This window comes from Heterocephalus glaber, unplaced genomic scaffold, assembly GCF_053883595.1.
Source record: "Heterocephalus glaber isolate CG9 unplaced genomic scaffold, H.glaber_assembly_v1.0 deba00001531, whole genome shotgun sequence".
Lineage (NCBI taxonomy): Eukaryota > Metazoa > Chordata > Mammalia > Rodentia > Bathyergidae > Heterocephalus > Heterocephalus glaber.
In genome coordinates, this window is record NW_028258329.1 from 16,259,893 (window position 1) to 16,281,524 (window position 21,632).

General features: G+C 39.2%; 1 protein-coding gene across 1 annotated transcript in view; it reads left to right on the top strand.

Annotated features, from left to right (window-relative positions):
* The window catches only part of Agbl1 (AGBL carboxypeptidase 1), an 832,602-nt gene extending 814,901 nt beyond the window's left edge, over positions 1-17,701 (top strand). Inside the window, exon 23 of the mRNA XM_021264792.2 lies at positions 9,027-17,701. Coding sequence (XP_021120451.2) covers positions 9,027-9,055 — 29 coding nt within the window. The 3' untranslated portion in view covers positions 9,056-17,701. The remainder of the gene's footprint in view (positions 1-9,026) is intronic.
* Positions 17,702-21,632: the final 3,931 nt, after the last annotated feature.

The following is a 21,632-nucleotide window of genomic DNA, read 5'->3' on the forward strand; positions in this document are numbered from 1 at the left end:
TCTAATAAAAAGGCAAATGTACAAAACATTAAGAGAAAATAAGAACATAAACCAATAGAATTTAATGCCCACTGTAGTGTGGCAAGTAAAGGGCTTGAGATTTTTGAGTTGCCTGTTTAAATGTCTTCATGGTTTTAAATATATTTATGGGAATAGTCAGATTGAGCATTTTAATTTTTTTAATTAAAATTTTTATTAGTACTTTTTTGGAGTACATACTGATTCCATTCCTCATGGGGAATTGGTATATAACAACACATGGTAATTCTTTTACTTCTCCTTATCTCCCCTCCTTTACCCCCTCCAAAGTTTTATATTTTTACTTTTGACTTTTTAACTCTTTAAAATTTTTGGCTTTTGAAATAATTATAGACTCTGAGAAAGATGCAAAGATACTACAGTATCCTGAATATCCTTCAGGCAGTTTCCCCCAGTGGTAACATCTTATTAAGGCAGTGCAATGTGGAACTGGGAAACGAACGTTAGCATGGAGCATGTGTGTACTTCCGTGCTTACCTCACAGTTTAGACTCACGTAACCACCACTGCCATCCAGACATAAAGCTTTTCTGTCACTGCAAAGGTCTTTCACCCTGTTGACAATTAATTGGCTCTCTAGCTCCATAATTGTGTCATCCTGGGAATTCTGTAAATGAATCATACAGCATATGATCCTTTGAAATCAGCCTTTTCTCCTTGGATCATTATTCCCACAAGATTCATTCATGTTATATAATCCAAGATTTATTCATTATTCATCAATAGTTCATTCTGCTTTATGGTCCAGTAGTATAAAATGCATCCAACACAATGTGTTTAATTATTCACCAATTTTAGAACATTTTGTTTGTTTTGGGATTTATTACAGATAAATCTGCAAGGAACAATATGTACAAGTTTTAGCATGGACATAGGTATTTATTTCTCTGGGATAAATGACAAAAGGGTAATTTCTGGATTTATGCAAAGTGTATATTCATTTTTAAATATTTACCTGCTATTTTCGAGAACAACTGTAAATTCTCATCAATAATGTATTGGAAATCTAGGTCTTTCACAAGCTCTCCAGCATTTGGCATTATGATTATTTTTTATTTTATCTCTTTTTGTAGGGGTGTACTGATACTTTCTAATAGTATTAATTTAAATTTCTCTAATGGCTAGTGTGGATAAACATCTTTTTATGTATTTAATTGACATCTGTATATCTTCTTCATGGAAATGTTTCTTCATGTCATTTTAATATTTTCTAAATAGACATTTTTATAGTTGTTTTGAGAATTGTTTACAAATTCCAGGTATCAGTCCTTTATAAGATAAATGTTTTGAAATTATTTTTTCACAGTTAGTAACTTATTTTTCATCTTCTTAATGAAGTCTTACAAAAATTTATTTTGGATAAAATCCAGTATATTGTTTTTTCTCTTATGAATCATGTTGATGATGTCATTTCTAAGATGTCTTTGTCTGGCCCTAGACCTCAATGACATTTTCCTAAAAGTTCTATTGTTTTATGTTTTATATTTAAACTTATAATCCATTTAGATATAACTTTGTATGAAGTTTGAGATTTTGGTAAAGGTTAATTTTCTTTTTCATTTATTTTTATTAGTATATGTTTGCGGTATATGATATTTACATTTCTTATAGGGACTTGGTACATGTACATAACAAATCTCAATTCTGTTTTTCATCCTCCTCTTCCCCCTTCCCTAATATCCAGTTGCTCCAACACCTTTGTTGAAGGTGTTTCCCCATTGAATTGCTTTTGCATTTTTGTCAAAAATCGGTTGGCCTTACTTGTGTTGATCTATTTCTGTGTTTTCTGCCCGTACTGATGTATGTGTCTGTCACTTTCCCAGCACCATGCTATACTGATTACTATTTCCATGTAAGTCTTAACATTGAGGAAAGAAATTTCTCCTACTTTAGTCTTATTTTCACACTTGATTTAGCTACTTCTTGATCCATTTCCTTTTCATATAAATTTCAAATTAGAATAATCCTATCTAAATAAATAAAACTTATTTTGAAGTTTTGTTAGAAATTGTGTTAAACTTGAATGTCAGTTTTGGGATAGAGGTCATCTTTACTGTGTCGAATCTTCTAGGCCCTATATGTTTTTCCATTTATGTAAGTTTTCCATGGTCAACTGTTGTTTTTAGCCTAGAAGTCTGAACTACAAGTTGTGATAAAAGAAAACAGTGAATGCTTAATTTAAAAAATTATAGTAAAGGACACATTGTCATTAATCCCCCTGAAAATATATCTGTTCATTTGGAACACACTTATCCCCCAATTCTTGCCATTTTCTGAAGCAGTTTATGTTTAAAGCAATCTCTGCCAAATAAAAACATGATTGAATCATTGCAATGATTGTCAAATAAAAACAACATGGTGTCTCTTCATCCACCTTATTCACCATCTGCTATCATGACATCTGGCTCTTCCCCAAGGTCAAAATTCCTGTGCTACCAAGACAGCATAAGTAATACACAAAAGAGCACTTCAGTTTTCATGTTCATTAGACTTATGGACTTACCAATCTTGCATATCTACTATTTCGTATGCTTTGACCTGCATCTACTCATATGACAAAGGAAACAATTTTTGTTTTACATCACCAAAATGCACTAGCACAGTAATTAAGGTATAATTCCTGTATAAAACCTTGGAAAATTAAAATAAACCTTCTGAACAAAAGCTTTTGACAAAGAAAATAAGAAAAATGTAGTTCCCAAAAGATGTCTCACAATATAGTTTTCTTATATATACACCCCTGTTACATTTTCAATTTGGCAACCTTTCATTGTATGTCTACTGTGTTCTCAAAGCTTCCTAGGCATTCTACAGAAAAAAGTAGATATGAAAGTGGCCAAGCAATGGAATTAATTCACTACCTGACTACTGTCAAATTTAGTATCAAAATAAATTAAGTGAATATGTAAAGATCAATATTTAGAGGAAAGCACCTCAATTACAATGAGTTAAATTGAAAATGTAATAGAAAATTTACCAACAAAGAAAAGCCAAGGTCCTGATGGCTTCAAGACATTTAAAGAAGAACTGTCACCATTACTCTTTAAACTTATCAGGGAAATTGAAAGGGAAGCAAGGCTTCCAAATTCATTCCTGGAATCAAATGTTATTTTGATACCAAAACCAGGGAAAGACACAACCCAAAAAGAGAAGTACAGGCTAATCTCCGTAATGAACATAGATGCAAAAATCCTCAACTGGACACTGGCAAACAGAATACAGAGAGTCATCAAAAAGATCATACACCCTGACTAAATCGGATCTATCCCAGGGATGCAAGGATGGTTCAACATATGTAAATCAATAAATGCAATACACTATATTAACAGAGTCAAGGACAAAAACCACATGATCATCTCAATAGATGCAGAAAAGGCATTTGACAAACACCCATTCATGATAAAAACCCTACAGAAAATTGGAATAGAAGGTCTTTATCTCAACCTGATTAAGGCTATCTATGAAAAACCAACAGCCAACATCATACTAAATGGTCAAAAACTGAAGACTTTCACTCTAAAATCAGGAACAAGACAAGGATGTTCACTATCACCACTCCTGTTCAATATAGCTCTGGAAACATTAGCCACAGCAATTAGAAAAGAGAAAGAAATAAAAGGAATAAAGATAGGAAAGGAAGAAGTTAAATTGTCATTATTTGCTGATGATATGATACTTTACATAGAAGACCCAAAAACCTCCACCAAAGGACTTCTAGACTTAATTGACAGATTCAGTAGAGTAGCTGGATACAAGGTCAACACTCAAAAAACAATAGCCTTCTTATACACAAATGGCAGACTCACTGAGAGAGAAATTAGGGAACTAATTCCTTTTACAATAGCATCCCAAAAAATGAAATATCTAGAAATCAATCTAACAAAGGAAGCAAAAGACCTCTACACTGAAAACTACAGTACTCTTAAAAAGGAGATTGAGGAGGATACAAGAAAATGGAAAGACATCCCTTTTTCCTGGGTAGGAAGAATCAATATAGTGAAAATGACCATACTTCTAAAAGTACTATATAGATTTTTTTTTTTTGGTACCTGGGATCGGACTCAGGTCCTTGCGCTTGCGCAGCAGGTGGCAAAACCACTGAGCTAAATCCCTGGCCCACTACTATATAGATTTAATACAATACTGATTGAAATTCCAACAATATACTTCACAGAACTAGAGAAAATAATCCAAAACTTCATTTGGAACCAGAAGAGACCTAGAATAGCAAAAGCAAGTCTAGGCAATGGAGACATGGCTGAGGGTATGGGAATCCCCAAATTGAAACTATACTACAAAGCTACTGTGATAAAAACAACATGGTACTGGCAAAGAAACAGACCCAAGGATCAGTGGAATAGTTTAGAAGATGCAGAAACAACTCCAGACATACTCAGCCACCTCATCTTTGATAAAGGAGCCAACTACCCTCAGTGGAGCCTATTTGATAAATGGTGTTGGAAAAACTGGATTTCAGCCTGCCAAAGCTTAAAACTAGACCCATACCTATCACCATGCACTAAACTAAGATCAAAGTGGATTCAAGATATAAATATTAAGACAGAAACACTAAACTTCCTGGAAGATAAGTTAGGTAGAAGTCTTGAAGACATTGGCATAGGAAAAGACTTTATGAACAAAACCTCAGTACAGTGGGAACTAGCACAAAGAATCAACACCTAGGATCTCATCTTATTAAAAAGATTCTGCACTGCAACAGAAATGACCAACAGAGCTAAGAGACAACCTACAATCTGGGAAAAAAATTTTTAGCAGCTGTACCTCAGACAAAGGAATACTATCTAGAATATATAAAGAAGTGAAAAAAATCAGACCCCTCAAATTCAAAGACCTAATTCAAAATGGGCATCTGAAATGAACAGACGTTTCTCAGACAAAGAAGTAAAAACAGCAAATAAATACATGAAAAAATGTTCAACATCACTGGTCATTCGAGAGATGCAGATGAAAACAACACTGAGATTCCACCTCACCCCAGAAAGAATGGCTGCTATTAAGAAATCAACCAATAACAAATGCTGGTGGGGGTGTGGAGAGAAAGGAACCCTTCTCCATTGTTGGCGGGAGTGCAGACTGGTGCAACCACTGTGGAAATCAGTATGGAGATACCTCAAAGAACTAGGATTAGAGGTCCCATTTGACCCAGCTATTCTCCTATTGGGTATCTTTCCCAAAGAATTAAAAGAATCATACCACAGTGATATATGTGCACCTGTATTTATAGCGGCACAGTTTGTAATAGCTAAGGTTTGGAAACAGCTCAAGTGCCCATCCACTGGAAACTGGATAAAGAAGATGTGTTTTTTTAATAAAATGGAGTACTACTCAGCCATAAAGAATGACAAACTAGAGTCATTTATAGCTAAATGGATGCATATTGAGGCCATACTCTTAAGTGAAATAAATAGGACACACGTGTAAATACTGAATAGTATCTCTAGTTTGAGAAACTGAAAGTGTAAATAAGGATGAAAATGATTAAAATGAATAATTGATTATTTGAAATAGGAAAAGGTCCAAAGGGGTAGGGGTGGCAGGAGGGGAAGGGGAAAAGGAAGAAAGGAAAGGAAAAATTATGAGAAAGAAAAAAATATAGAAACAAATTCTATGTAAATAGGGAAGGGTGGTGGGGGTGAAGGGCGCATAGGTAATGGGGGAAAAATAAGAACTGAGATAAATCATGTACAGGTACAAACACCCAAAGATGAATGTAAATGTATTATATACCTAAAATGTACCAATTAATATATAAATAAATGAATAAAATGGGCATCTGAAATGAACAGACATTTCTCTGACAAAGAAGTAAAAGCAGCAAATAAATACATGAAAAAATGTTCAACATCACTGGTCATTCGAGAGATGCAGATGAAAACAACACTGAGATTCCACCTCACCCCAGAAAGAATGGGTCCTATCAAGAAATCAACCAATAACAAATGCTGGCGGGGGTGTGGAGAGAAAGGAACCCTTCTCCATTATTGGTGGGAGTGCAGACTGGTGCAACCACTGTGGAAATCAGTGTGGAGATACCTCAAAGAACTAGGGCTAGAGTTTCCATTTGACCCAGCTATTCCCCTGCTGGGTATCTTCCCAAAAGAATTAAAAGAATCATACCACAGAGATATATGTGCACCCATGTTTATAGAAGCACAGTTTGTAATAGCTAAAGCTTGGAAACAGCCCAAGTGCCCATCAACTGGAGACTGGATAAAAAAAATGTGTTTTTTTTTTTTTTTTTTTTTTTATAAAATAGAGTGCCTACCCAGCCATAAAGAATGAGAAACTGGAGATATTTATAGTGAAATGGAAGCATATTGAGGCCATACTCATAAGTGAAATAAATAGAACACACATGTGTAAATACGGAATATTTTCTCTAGTGTGAGAAACTGAAAGTGTAAATAACTATTAAAATGATTAAAATGAATAATTGATAATTTGAAATAGGAAGGTAAGGTCCAAAGTGGGTAGGGGTTGTGGGAGGGGAATGGGAAAGGAAAGGAGGGAAAGGAAAAATTATGATAAAAGAAAAAAAAAATGGAAACAAAGTCTATATAAATAGGAAGGGTGCACAGGGTGAAGGGAGCAAAGGGAATGGGGAAAAAAATAAGAACCAAGATACATCATGTACAGGTACAAGCACCCAATGATAAATGTAAATTGTTTACCTCAAATGTACCAATAAAAGAATTTAACGGAACAAATATTTAGAGTAGAATGTTTTCAGTAAGAGAGAAATTTATTTAAAGTCATTTGGCTCAGGCATGGTGGCACAAGATTGTAATCCAAGCATTTAGGAGGCTAAGGCAGGAGGATCCCTGGGAGTTCAAGGCCAGCCTGGGCAATGGGCAACACAGCAAGACCTTATCTCAAAAAAAAAAAAAAAAAAAGTCATTTAGCAGAAATGCAGATGAGCTTTTGAAAAAAAAAAAAAAGATATGCCTTATTTGTTTGATTATTGAGGGGCTGGAATATCTATATATATCTATAGATAGATAGATAGATAGATAGATAGATAGATAGATAGATAGATAGAAGTCAATTGCATGAGTAAAGGTGGGAAAACATAAATTTGGTATGTTTGAATGACTGCTATAAGAACATTTATCAACTTGGTTGTAGGGAAAAGTTCCAGGCTTCTCAATGACTGTAGTAGACTGAAAGACAGGAACTGATCAGGGTCTGACTGGTGGTTTGTATTTCTAGGCTTCTGCCAAAGGGACTCTGGACCCACTGAATACTCACACTGCATTAAGAAGCAGTAAAGAGTCATTGCAGTTCCTGAATTTGGAAGTGACATAATACAAATCACATTCTGAGACATTATTAGCAGTGCCAATTTGGATGGTTTCAGTAGGTATTGCAGTAACCCAGGTGTGAAACAACAAATTTAAATGCATACTCTCCTTTCACACCATGCTTTACCAGCTTTAGCATCTGAGCAGAGCCATGGAATTAAACTTTGTTGATTGCTTTCATTTCATAGAGCACTCTACTAGACAACAGCCATGTGTTTTCTCACTTAGTATTCACCTAAACTCTTGAGGTATTTATTATTGCCATTCTATGAGATCAAGGTTTGTTCTTTTTTTTCCCCAAAAAATCTCACTGCTGCAATTTAAAGCCAGACTCTCAACAGTGCATGGCAACATCACCTCTATGCCTGCCATGGCTGCAAGTGAGTTTCAGACACTCAAGGTCTTGCTGATTTGAAATTGTGTTACAGCTGGGGCAGCTCTTACCTTCCTTCATCCAACTACTTTATTATCCACAATTCAGCTTGTAAAATATGATGTCAATTTAATGCTGTGGTGCTGTGGAAATATGATTCATATTTCTTCCCCTTCTCCATTCAGATAGTATCCCAGCAGAGCTCCTGGTTTGGGTACAAGGGGTCTGGAGAGCACAGAACAGCTCCCATCCGTCAGTAGACAATTAAGAAACTGGCCTCTGATTCATTTCCCGAGCTAACATGTAACCATGCTGCTGATTACCCATTTTCATTGTTTATGGCGAGGCAGGTGGATGAACAGCTCTCCCTGATTTATGAAGTGCTTGTCTTCTATAAATCACACAGTAGAAACCCAGCATGCTACTAATCCTAATTGGTTAAGTCCTAAGTAGGGAGTGATTAGAAAGTCTTAGGGAAAGAAGGTATCTTATGCAAATGAGGAAGATATATAGCTCCATGGGAGAAAATTCCTCCTGCTCATAATATGTAGCAGTCTTTGGTTGATTCCTATTGCCCCCTTTTGTCTCTACCTGATCACCCCCCACTGATCTTCAATTTGTTGCTAAATTTTGAGGGGAGGAGTGGATAGTGGACATGCATAGAGTGGAAACAGAATGCTTTGTCCTCACTCTCTCATTTTTTAATTTCAACCTGCATTAACTTTCGAATTCCAATATACCACTCATCATGATAAAGGAGAACTATGCATTATGCCTCACAGTGCTGTTTGTGAAAATGGGAAGCATGAAGGCTTTGAGTTTTATGTACCCCAAATACATTCCTGTTCTTCCTGAGAGTAGATGGAATGACATTTCCAGACACCCAGTGACAGCCTTCTGAGCTTGTTCACTAACTGTAGGACACCTGAATATGTGAGTCTACCCACATCTTGTGATTGGAAATCTGATTGGCCTAAAAATGCAGTGTGTTACCAAAGAAAGGAAGGAGCCCATGGATCTCATATGATCTTCTCCTCAACCCAAGGCAATGGTCAAGTACACAGGGATGTCTGTATGCAACTCGTTTAAAAAAGCAACAAGACTTGAGATTACAACCCAGGGAGCAAGAATTCCATCCTCTTGTTCCAGGTAACTGCAAGTATTTTTCCTTTTGGCTAACTTCTCTTTCAATTTCCTCCTCCTTTTTCTCTATCTTCCTCTTTCTATTTTCCTTCCCCCTTGGTACTTTCCCCATCTTTCTGTTTTTCTCCATGCATTGGGAACCCATGGCAGGTGCAGCAGGACCAACGTCTCCGACCTAGATGATGAGCCAGCCTGCATGGAAGAGGTTGACTACACTTCAGATGGCAGCTCAGACCAGGATGAGAGCATCCTTGAGCTGGACCGGCAGATCCAGGCATGTGCCTTCAATCAGGATGAGGGAGAAGAAGAGGAGGGGACAAGGCAGAGAAGAAACACCATCCTGTAATCCTGAGGTTCATAGAAACTCTGTTTCCAGTCACTGGACTCAGACACACACAGCGTGAAATGGCCTGTGTGAGCTCCTGATTTCATTCTAGTTCTACTATGCATAGAGTCTGGTTACTTCTCGATTATAACATTTTTCTACACTGCTGTACTGCCCTTGGAGCCTATACATGCTGCCGTTGCAATTAGAATGGGACTCCATGGTATGGGATTACCATGGGGCCTCTCCAGACAGCACTGAGCTCCCCTGCATTCCTGTGCTTGAAGCTGAAGCTGGCTGGAAGCAGAGGAGTGGGCTTTCTTCCTGGTTTCTCAATCAGAAATCTATATGCCTTTAAATTGTTCCATATATGAGTGTTACATCAACCATAGCATCTGAGCTTTCCAGCACCAACATAAGCCACTGAAACTCTGAGGGTCCTGGAAGGGTCAGAAAGTATTGGATGATTGAACATAGAAGGCTGTGCAGTCAGGTAATTGCAAATATCATCCTGCAGGTCTGTAACAGTATACATTTTATGGATTTGGTAGAGGCCAGAAGCTCGGTTAGATTCTATGGAATAAGACATGATCACTGGTCCTCGCAAATTTCAAAACCCTACATATTCAGGCCATTAAACACACTCGGGAAGACAGCGTGATACCCTGGAAAATGCATTCATTTCAGAATCAGACAGACAAATGAGGTTTGTATCCTGGATCTGGCATTGCCTGTTATGAAAATGTAGGCAAGTAATTGGATCTCTCCAAACTTCAGAGTTTTTATGCATCCAGTAAGAATGAGTGTATGTATACCATGAAGTTATCCCAAAGATGAAATGAGATATAAAAGTGTGCAGCTTGGCACATGCTACACAATAGTGTTGGCTTTTTCCCCTCCACAACACAAAGGTATTATATGTAAGTAGTCTCACAGTTACACACAAAAAAATGTTCTCTGGGGCCACATGATTGAGAAATATTCTTTCTCGAAGGGATCTGGAAAGGAAGTTACATGGAGGAAGAGCCTAGGTGAGTGAATGGCTTGAGAGTCTGTGTGCAGAAGGAAGCATCTCAGAAACATGATTGCTGAGGTTAGGGAGGTAGATAGAAGGGGGACAATGATGAGGAGTATATTCTAAGTCAAATACGAGTCTGTTCAATGCCATATGTATTTAATCAGGATTGGATTTGGCTATGAGAGATGGAAAATTCAAAATACTAGTAGCTTTGGCAAGGTATAAGTTTTCTTTCATACAGAATTTCACATGTACAGAGGCCAGAGCTGGTACCTTGGCTGCATTATGTCAGAGACCCAGCTTCTAGTCCTCTAGCTCTGCCGTGTGTTGCTTCTATTCTTGACCTAGAATTGCTGCAAAAGCATCAGCTTTTCTCTCTGCATCCCAGAGAGCAGCAAAAAGAATACCAAAAAAGAACATGTTTCCTACTTTGGAAAAAATCTATGCATGGTATTTGTGCTTGATCCCACCAACCAGAAAGTTGTCCAATGACCACAGGTAACTGCAGGGGAGGTCCGAAAATATAGCCTTTATCTGAGATGGGCCCAGCTGAAATTTAAAGTTTTAATGCTAAGGGAATTGGAAATAAAATAGTGTATACTGGGTGATCACGTACTTGAAAAAGAGAGTTTGCCTAGCATACCACCACCCAAAGAGTTTTGGAAGCTTTAAAATAATTCCAGAGAATATGTATAGTGTTCGTTTGCTCTGATCAGCAGAAAGATACAGAGCAAAAGTTTGCCATAGTTTAAGCATAAGACATAAGAGAAAAGCATGTGTGTTGTGATTTTGATTTAGGGAATTGATATTATTACTTGATATTACTTGATATTATATTATCTCTGCTGTTTCCTATTCTTTTTCAGAGTTTCTTGGTGTAGCTCAGAAATTACACACCTATCCTTCATATTAAGACATTCAGATTTCTATGACATACACAAGAGGTTTGAAGGAAATAACAAATCTGAATTCAGATCCCAAAGTAACAGCATCTTTTAACTTCTCCTTTATACATTTTTGCCAATTTTGAATAGAGAAATACATAATGCTCCTGGTTCTCCATTGCTTTGAGGAGTTATGAAAAAAATATTGCTGAAATGTAAATGCTGGAAAGGGGGTGGGAACAATACTAACTCGCTATCAGCAAGTAATACCTCAGCCCAAATTAATTTATGAGATTAATTTGTGATCAACTAGCACAGTTATGAGAAAAAAGGGAGAAAAGCAGGTGAGTTTCAATATAGAAACTTCTGAAAAAATCAGACACTTGGAACACTTATTGATTTATCTATACAACAAAGGTATATTAATTGCCCACTGTGTGTCCTGCACTTTTTTAAGCTCTAAGAATTTAGAGAAAGAAGATTTACTATGAACTCAAGTTACTGTAACTTGATAAGTAAGAATAGCAAGTATTTTATTTTAAGATAGGGACATATAACATTATGGGAATCTGAAAATGATAATATGGAAAACCCTTAAGATTGTGGTGGCAAAAGTCTACTAGAAGATGAAAATGTAGATGACATGTTCAGAAGTTTCAGGCAGGACATGTTAAGAAATAGAGAAAGCTTGAATAGAGGACCTGTGGTAAGGTTAGGACATGGACTAAAATGTTCAGTGTTACTAGTTTAAAGAATATAGTTGTATATTGAGAAACAAGGAAAATAGCAAGAGATTAAGTAGAAAAACTAGATACTAGATAGCAATCAGATGTAACAATATTTGCTATGCCCTGAGGAAGGAGTTGAACTTAATTCCCAGCGTGGTAGGGGAGAACTACAAAACTTTTCAGCAGTGGCATGTCTAGAACTACGCACAATACTAGCACACGTGTCAGCACCATAGTCCCAACCTGTTCGTAGCCTAGAGTCTGGCACTCTTGCCAGGCTGGTTGTTGACTACCGTGAGGCTACTGCTGGGTGTGGCATTTTGATACCTGAAGAACAATATTTACAGCGAGGTAAAGATTATGGTGCCATGCTGGTTGTTGGAGACCAACAAGCTACTGGATTGGAAAGGACCCCTGCAAGCCAGAGGCATGTCGGGAAAAGGAAGCATAAGGAGAAGTATATACGGATAAGCACACTCTTATTGCCCCCTCCATTCACACACACTACTTGTTGAGCCACACAACACCGTAAGTATACCAATTGCTTTTTAGAACCATTTTTCAGGTTTCTGTTGCTTCTGCTGAGCTTCTCTTCTCCGATTACCCTATTTGAGGCAATGAAAACCCGTTCAGATTCACCTTTCTCCTTTTATAAACACCAAAGCCAACTTACACAACCTGTCTTCTGTGCACCATTGTATTATTTATACATCTATTTAGCAGCACACTTTCCAGCTTCTATACACTGTATACCCTCACCCCAGGCAGTAGTGAGTAATGAGCTCTAAAATGCATGAACCTGCTATTATTTTGGGATCCCTCTTCCCACCACGCAAACTTTCTGACATGTTGAAGGTATTCAGGAAAATGTGTCCCCTGCTTGACTCCCAGCTTCCAAACTAGACATCTAATATCTTAATATCTCATACATTTCCTTGCCTTTCTCCAATTTTCTATCTTCAATCAGAGTTTGTGTTATATGAAAGAAAAATAGTTTCATGAAAAGGGCATCTTGCAAAGGTACAGAACCTCCCCAGCAGGCAGTTGCCATGGAAGGCTGCTTCCAGAGTGAGGCCAGCTTAAGAAGGATCCGGTGGCCTTGTCCTCACTGGTGTAACGCAGACACTTGGACTGAGCAGTGACAATGGAGCAAAGGCGCCTCTAAGTTTCCCTGGTGGCTGCCGCATTCATCCGGGTGCTCTGGACCATGCAGTCACTTTGGTGGGAACTGGCTGGGTGGCTCCGTGTGCCTTGTACCAACTTGACTGCTTGGGTGCTTTGCTTCTTGCAATCCCACCAGCGAGTATCAGCATCCAAGGATTCCATCCACTGGCTCCAGGTTCTCTTAAGCCTCCAGAGAAAAGGATTCAGAGTCATAAAGAACATTTGAGATTAACCTGGTCCCTGAGCTACAAGCACACATTGAGGGCTGCCAACACCAATAAAGTCACATTAAACTCCCAACCACAGGAGAAATTCTCACATGCAGCTTCCATTCATTAGCCTGGAGACTTAGCTGTAGAGTTGATTTCATGTTCCAAGAGAAGAGGCTTCTATGAAATGCCTGACATAAGTCATCCTTGTTAGGAATTAGCACAGTGACCCACGTGGTGGATCTGGACATTTGGGTTAGCATTAGAGTGATGGATTTATTTTGCCCCGCTGGTACCCCTCACCCCTGCTCCCAAAAGCTTCCATCTTCCAAAGATGCATAGACAGTAGACTGCTCCTCACCACAAGAGTTTTGGTCTAGAGCTGCTGCTATCTGCCGAACAAGGTCCTCTTTTGTTTGTGTTGGAATTTGGCTACATGAATGCCCTCTTGATTCTTGATTTTTAAAACGTGTTGTTTAGATAAAAATGAGTGGTAAAAAGGACTTTTGAAATAAAAATGGATTGGATTGCATCTTTTCAGTGCCTAGTGATAAAAAGATAATTTTGTATGTAATGTAAAAAGCATCTACTTCATACATGCCAGCACAGTGAGGCTGAAATTGAACTTAAACTCCCTACCACATCTTCCTCCCCAGCACACACACATACACACACAGAGAAAGAGTACTTATAGGGCTTTAGGCAAGAGAACAAAGAGTGAGAGAAGTTTTATCATCAGCCTCATGTTTATAAAGGCAGGAGGTGGTGAGGGGATGATTTTAGGTCATACTCTCACACAGAAACAGAGATCTTCAGAGTATAAGGAGAGGTTCATCTCTCATCATCATGACATAAACTAGTCTCCAAATGTTTTGCATATTCTAGGCTTATTTGGGTCACAAAATAAAATGGGTTTAGACTCCTTGGCAGAGAACACATTCTGTGAGAAAATTACTGAATTAACTACATCTAGGTCTTATGACACAAAGGCAGCCACACAAAGGAGGGCATTGGACTGTTAATATACCTGAAGCAAACTGACTCTTCTACATAGGAGGATTTCCATGATCCTTTATGGTTTTTGAGGCCTTGAGGGGTTAAAATTATTTCTTGGGAAGAAACAAGTATAATGACCAACTCCACAACAAAATCATAAAATTTAAGCACGATTCTTTGGAGCAGTCTAGCAGAAGTGTTTGAATGTGACTGTGGTCTTTGGGGGCAAGATAAGACACAGCACCAAGGTCAGTTCTGTAGTAACCGGGAAGAAATGCGAAGAAGCCAAGAAACCAACAGTTCTGCCATCCAAGTGTCCAGCATGTGGAGGTTACATAGATAATATTCTTGGAGAGAATATCAACAGGCCCCACCCACACTCCAAACTAAAGAGGATGTTATTTTAGAAGGTATCATGGGAGAAAATATCTGCCTGCAACCCTTCTCTCTGCTCATACAATTACATAATCACTCACTTAACTCTCATTCCCTTTCTGTGGGATAGATTGGGATTGCGATGATTGCCATCTTCAAAATGAAGCTCAGCTATACTTCTAGTGACAATTTCAGTGAAGAATGAAAGTGGAATTTGTTCCCAGAGAAGTCTGACTTCTCCATGCATGATTGTTCCAGTATCCCAAAGGAGGTGACATAAATAGTACCACAGGAATGGGCAATTACAGCTAACATTAGTAAATATGAATATTACTATCTATAACTGCCTTAGACTATTGTTCATATTGCCATGTTTATCACTGACAACCCAGACCTACCTGAGGCAATCCCTCTTGTTATGATCATTTCATAGGTGAAAGTACTGGGTAACAATGAAGGTAAGGACATATGTAAAATGATGCATCTAGTGTGACATTTAATTATGATTAGCAACTTGACTGGATTAAGAGACACCTAGGAGATTATTAAAGCATACTTCTTGGTGTGTCTTTGGGGGTGTTTCCAAAGATGACTGGCATGTAGGCCAGCAAATTCAGTGAGGAAATATCCACACCTGATTGTGGGTTGCACCATCCAATAGTCTGAGGACCTAGATGGAACAGAAAGAGGAAGCAGGAGAAAGCTATCCCATACTTGCAAGCTCCATTCTGGTTGCCTCTTTTGCTGGTGTCATTGCCTGAGGATATCAGGCTCTCATTTCTTCAGCCTTCAATGCAGACTCACACCAGGACCCTCCAGGGAACTTCCAGGCCTTCAGACTCAGATTGGCACTGCATCTTTAATCCCTCTTGTTCTAAACTTCCAGTTTCTTGAACTGAGGAATTACTGAATCCTCTGGCTCCCCACTTTGCAGACAGCCAATAAAGTCCATTTATTCTGTTCCTCCAGAGAACTATGATCCATACAGTTAGTAAGAACCTTGACTTTACTATAGAGAATCTGCTTCCTAAACACATCAAGGGAAAATGCCTTTCTTCAAAGAACCTCTAAGAACCTTTTTGAGGCCATAGAACACCTCTGTCTCTGGGAATGTATGTTGTTTTCAATATTTAACCCAAATATAAACAACTTGTTCTAAATGTCTCAACAGGTTCAAAGTCAGACTTTCATTATCTCCTCCCATTTTCACTAAACTCTTCCTCCAAGGTCCTGGACTTGACCATGTCAATGGGAATCTGTGTTCCCTGATGCTCAGCCCAGGTCCAAACTAGAAACTCAGCTCTTTACTAGAAGGATGAAGCTGCCAGTGTTTTCTAGTCTGACCCTTAGCTTTAATTTGAATCTATCCACAGCTTCCTCCACTTGGGGCATTTTTCACCTAGATTTTAGCAATGGTTTCCTCTCATTCTTCTAACCTTTGGTTTCGCCTCCTTCCAACTCTTTGAGCAGCAAAATGGCATTTGGAATGAAAAAGAATTTCTGTACCTGCTGCTTACATCTGTTAGAGGCTTCCTATGGTCCCAGGGATAAATGTGAACAGACGCTGGACTTGAACACCACCTGATTTAGTCTCTGGTTATGTTTTTGGTCTCCTTTCTTAATACAAATCCCTGCATCATGTGCTTATATGCACTCTTCTCCAAGAACATGGTTTGCTTCTAAGACCCCACATCTTAAAGAACTTCTATCAGTTTTTGTTGCATGGCATTTCCTGTGAGTTCTCTCCTCCCACCAGAGTAGGGTTTTTTTGCAGAACAAAGATGATGTTGTTCATTGCTCCATCCTGAGAACCTAGCACCTGGCCCATGACATAGTGGGCCTTCATTAAATATGTGTTGAATGGAGCTGGGGATTTAGCTCAATGGTACCACGTCTGCCTTGCAAGCGCAAGGTCCTGAGTTCAATCCCTGGTGTAAAAAAAATAACGTGTTGAATGATTGAGATCTTAATTTCCACTGCAACCTCTCCTAAGAATGACCTCTTACCCATTGCCTCAGTAACTTATTAAGCATGGATAGTGGTTGCTGCAGCAAAGTGGGACATGTATGTGTCTAGCTGACTCAGTGTAGTAAGGAATCATCCAGGAAAAGTCTCCCTCAGCCCTTTGCTGCCATGCCTCCTGCTCTGTAATTTTCCAGAATCAGCTTCGTTTTTCCTCCAAATGGCCTGTAGAGGTCAGAAAAGGCCCTTGGTTTCCAATCACCAACTGTTCTCTGCCTCTATTAGCATTCACCCCTGGTGTGTATAATTAAGCAAGCCTAGGCTGGGCACATAGGAACGGAAATGCATTGACTTTAATAAAACAGAGTGTAAAACAACTTTAGATTGACTCCAGCCTTGTTTATTCTTGCACACTTGTAATTCTGCTTTGGTATATTCCCCATCAAAGACAGCATTGTCCTGGGAGCTGAAGCATGTCCCTTCATTGCTACTGCAGTCAGTCTGAGGAGGCGAGGGGCACCAGCTTGCTGTTCCTGGCTTACAGCGAAAAAAATAAAATAAAAATGTGTATTTCTTAAAGAAAAACAATAACAAATAGAAGAGTATGTTGGCACAATGAGAGGAGCTCCTATGGAGGTTCTGGTCTTTTTTTAAGAACTTTCAGAGTCAAGAAAAAAATATGTAAATAATAAAAATGGAAGAGACACTGGTGAAATTTAAGAAATGATTATTTTGTTTCACAGGTGATATTGGCTAATGCACAGAAAGAGCATTACACCAGAATCCTTCAAGGTTTAGGATCTGGTTCTGTAATTTAATGAATGACTTTGGTATAACCCTTCCCTTTTGAGTCTCAGTTTCTCCTTTTGGGAGGAAGGGCTGGATCTGATGAAAGGTAAGTCACTTATATTTCCCATAGCCATCCGCACTGCACTGGCCAGCCCTCAGAGAAGGCCACGGGACTGAGCTGGCCAGGAGTGTGAAGAGGCAGCGTGAGGTGGCTATACTGGCGCTCTGTCTCTGCAGGGACTGAGGCCAGGCCAGCACAATGATCCTTTCAGAGCTGAGAGCCATGCCATTGACACCCTGCCAATGCCCAGCAGAATAAAAGCTTCCGAAATCAGGGCTAAAAATAAATAATAAAATGAAGTGACAACATAAACAGGAAGGCCTAAAGGAGAAGGGGGATGAATTGAGTCAGCAGACTTGGGGGTGGGGTGATGAAGAACCTAATTCATTTTCACCTGCGTTTATAGGTCCGTTGGGTGGCTGGACTGAAAAATTGAAAGCAGTAAAATGGGAGTTTGCTGCTGTCCTCAGAGATGATCGAAGAGAGGTGAGGCTACTCTCTGTGGCCCATTTCCTTAGCACTGTGCGGTTGGCCCCTTCCTCTTTGCTGACTCTTTGTTGGTTGTTCAGAGAGAGAGCTCTTACACAGTCCTGCTCCTGTCCCCAGGCCTCCTCCTGGGCCTGGGCCAGCTGCCCTCACCGACCTTGTCTCTCAGCATTTGGGCCCCGGCTTCCTCTCTGCTTCTTTGTACATGCTCAGGATTTCAATCCAAAGGACGTTCAAATCTGGCACTTTGGAACAGGATGTGTGCAACAGGGTCAGGGAAAGGGAGCTGGTAGTTATTAAACACGCTTAATTCTCTAAGCAGTGTGCACTTTCAGGCAGCATGTGGGAGATAAGTGTCACTTAGCAACTACAGGATGGGAAAACGTAGCAATCACCTTCACAAACCCTATTCAGCTTCTTCAAGGTCTCATAATTTCCAAAGGTACAAATCCAAACCAGATGGAGACTTCACTTCACGAGGCAGTTTCAAGAATGTTGGGACATGCAAATGTGAACACTGTCGGGGTGAATGAGGAATTGCAGCTCTGTTTGCCTTAGACAGAGAATTGGAGGTGCACATTGGCAGAAGAGGACAAGGGTGGAGAGAAAGGAGGCAGCTTCCAGCATGACCTGAGGTCAAGGAGAAAAGGGCATCTGAGGAATTTTGAGTCCTAAAGAAGTGCCATCTATTATTTAGTTTTGTTTACTGTTCTGTGGATTCTCATCTCATTCTAGCTCCATTCCCTGAAACCTTCAGTAAAAATGTACTACTGGGGCTGAGGATGGAGCTCCGTATTGGAGCTTTTTCAGAGCATGCATGAGGCCCTGTTTCTACAGAACTGGAAAATGAAATAAGATAAAAAATAAAATAAACTACTACCTCCAAATGGCAGGGTTGTAGTATTTTTAATAAATGGAGTATGAGATTGTTTATTTTGGGTAAAAATATAAAGAGAGGCAACCAAGAGAATTCAATGGAAGGAAAACAATTGAAAAATTCATTTCTAGAACAGTTCATTTTATTTGGACATTTTAAGAAAATGGTGATACTAATAAAGGCAACTGAGCACTTAGCATCAACCTTGGACTGAGTGTTTCTTATTCACAAAACCTTTGTTGGTTAAGTCACTACTGTTATCCACATTTTATAAATGAGGAAAAGTGTCTGAGAGCTATTTAGTAGATTGTGCAAACTAAGTGGCTGGGAGGGAAGCACTGAGCATGTCTGCTCTTCCTACTTCCCCAGGTTGTAATCTGTCTGAAAAGGATGTGGTCTTCAGAGCATGGAGATCTGTGTGTGTGTGTGTGTGTGTGTGTGTGTGTGTGTCTTGAAGCAAATTTGCCTTCTACTTTCTTTTTAAAATTCAGTTACAAATGGATCTGTAATTTTCAGCATCCTATTTTCAAGTTTAGTCAAAACTCATTCTTCCCCCTTGTACCTATTAATCTTTTTTTGTACCTATTAATCTTAAGTTTGCTCAGATTTCCTTCCATATTTCTGGAGGAAAATGCTGGGTGACATTTTGAAGAAATCTCCCAATGAGCTGATGGTGGTATGTTGCTATGTACTTGGGGAATGTGTGAAGCACATTGTACATTTCCCCCTTTAATGAATGTTCAAAAAAATTTAAAAGAAGAATTTCAAACAGAGGCTAATTAAATTATCATAGAAGAAAATGGCCCTGGACAAAATCAGAGTGGTTTGAGACAAGCAGAATTTCCCCTAGGGTGCCTGCTGTGGATCGGAAATTTATTTTTCCTAGGTGTCTATTTATCATGTCCCTGAGCATGCTGAACAATATCATGTGTTACCCTGGTGACTACAACTCTGTCAGTGTCCTGTTTTGCAGCTGGCCTGGCATAGGGATGAGAGGGATTCATAGCACCCTTACACCCAGAGATCTGAAAGGAGACACTTTGTTACTTAGTTTCAACTGATCCTCAATTTACTGTATGAAGCTGGGATCTCTTATTTCAAAGTCCTAAAAATCACTGCTTTTCCATGTTGCTTAACTTCTACTTACAAGTCAGTCTTCTAAGTGAGCCAGCCACTTCACAAAGGGCACTCAGAAAAGAGAAACAGGAGAAATAGGACTTGGTCTCGCACCTTCTCTACATGTCTTCTTTCCTTGTAGTCCCCCATGAGGCATTAATATTCCAAAAACACAGTTCACCCGAGTCCTGCTTTTCTTTTTCTGAATATTTTTGTTCCTGTTGGGTTTTTAATTGTTGTTTGCTCATTTGTTTGCACCTCATGTGAAGTGCCTATATGATGACAGAGTTAAAGACATTTGACATTGCAAAGAAAAAGATAACGGAAAACAGACTGATGCCAATATTCAAATCTTTGGGAATGTCAATGCTTAGCTGTCCATTTCCTGATTTCTCATCTCTCTCTGTTTCTCCATCCCTCTTTTCTCCTTCCCTCTTTTCTCTCTTCCTCTCCTTCCCCTTTTCCCTCTTTTTCTTTCTCTCACTCCTAAAGAAAATATCCTATATAAGTAAACAAGAGGTGGAGTCTTTAAGGAAACTAATGTAGTGCTCAGTGTTAAGAGCAGAGATTTTGTGGTCAGAGGAATATTATAAATAGAAGTGATGGTGGTAAGTGGTCTCGTGCTGCTTTTTAATCGGTATCATAATACCTTGAGCCAGACAGTATGGGGAAGAGGTTAGAGACAGATGTCTGTAGCCTAGGAGGAACCTTGGGTGAGGCAGGGGAGAAAGGGCAGGTGGGCCTGCCTCTGGGACTCAGGAATGAAGGGTAACCCCATTGACACAATCAGTGTGTGTGTGCCTTTGCTTTATATTACTGCAAAACAAATTAGCACACATTTAGTAGCATAAAGCAATATGCACCTATTTTCTTGCAGTTCTGTGAGTCAGATGCACAGAGGACTCCCCTGGCTTCTCTGTTCAAAGTGCCTCACAAAAGAAAGTATCAGCCTGCTTGAGCTCCCATCTGGAGTTTCATTGTAGGAATCTGCTTCCAAGCTCAGGAGAGCTCTTAAATGAATTCTGTTCCTTGTGGGTGTAGGATTGAGCTCCTCTTTCCCTTGAAGTCTGTTCTCAGCAACTAGCAGCTGCTCACATTCCTTAGCATGTGGAAATTCATTGGCATCCCAAAGCCAACAGCAGCCTGCTGAAGCACCTCTCCCCTGGAATCTCTGACTCTGTCTACTACAAGGTGGGAAAATGCTCTCTTTTAATAGGCTGGTGTCACCTACATACCACACATTACACAGTGTGGGTGGACCCACACTGATAATCTCCCTCTTGTCATATAGCATGGCATCACCACAGAGTGAAATCTTATCATAGTCACAGGTCCCATCCACTATCAAAAGAGGAGGGGATTATATAAGAGCAAAGTTTATCAGGGTTATTTTTATAATTTTACTTCCCAACCACAGTAATATTAGCAAATACTACATAATACTTCCTGTTGGACAGAGACAGTCTTAGTGTTTTGCAGTCATTATCTCACTGAATTTTCACAACTGTACAAGGTGGGTACTATTATTGTCCTCATTTTATGTTTGAGGAAGTTGGAGAGAAAATAGCTAGTCAGTGGTTGAGTTGGGATTTGAACCCAGGTTTGTGCTAAATTTCTTAACCATAACTCCAAGAGTCTATCTATAAACATGGTCTTGCCAGGCATGATGACGCATGCATATAATGTCAGCACTCTAAGAGGCTGAGGAAGGACAATCTCAAGTTCCAGCCCACCCTTGGCCATTTGATGACCTAGCGAGACCCTGT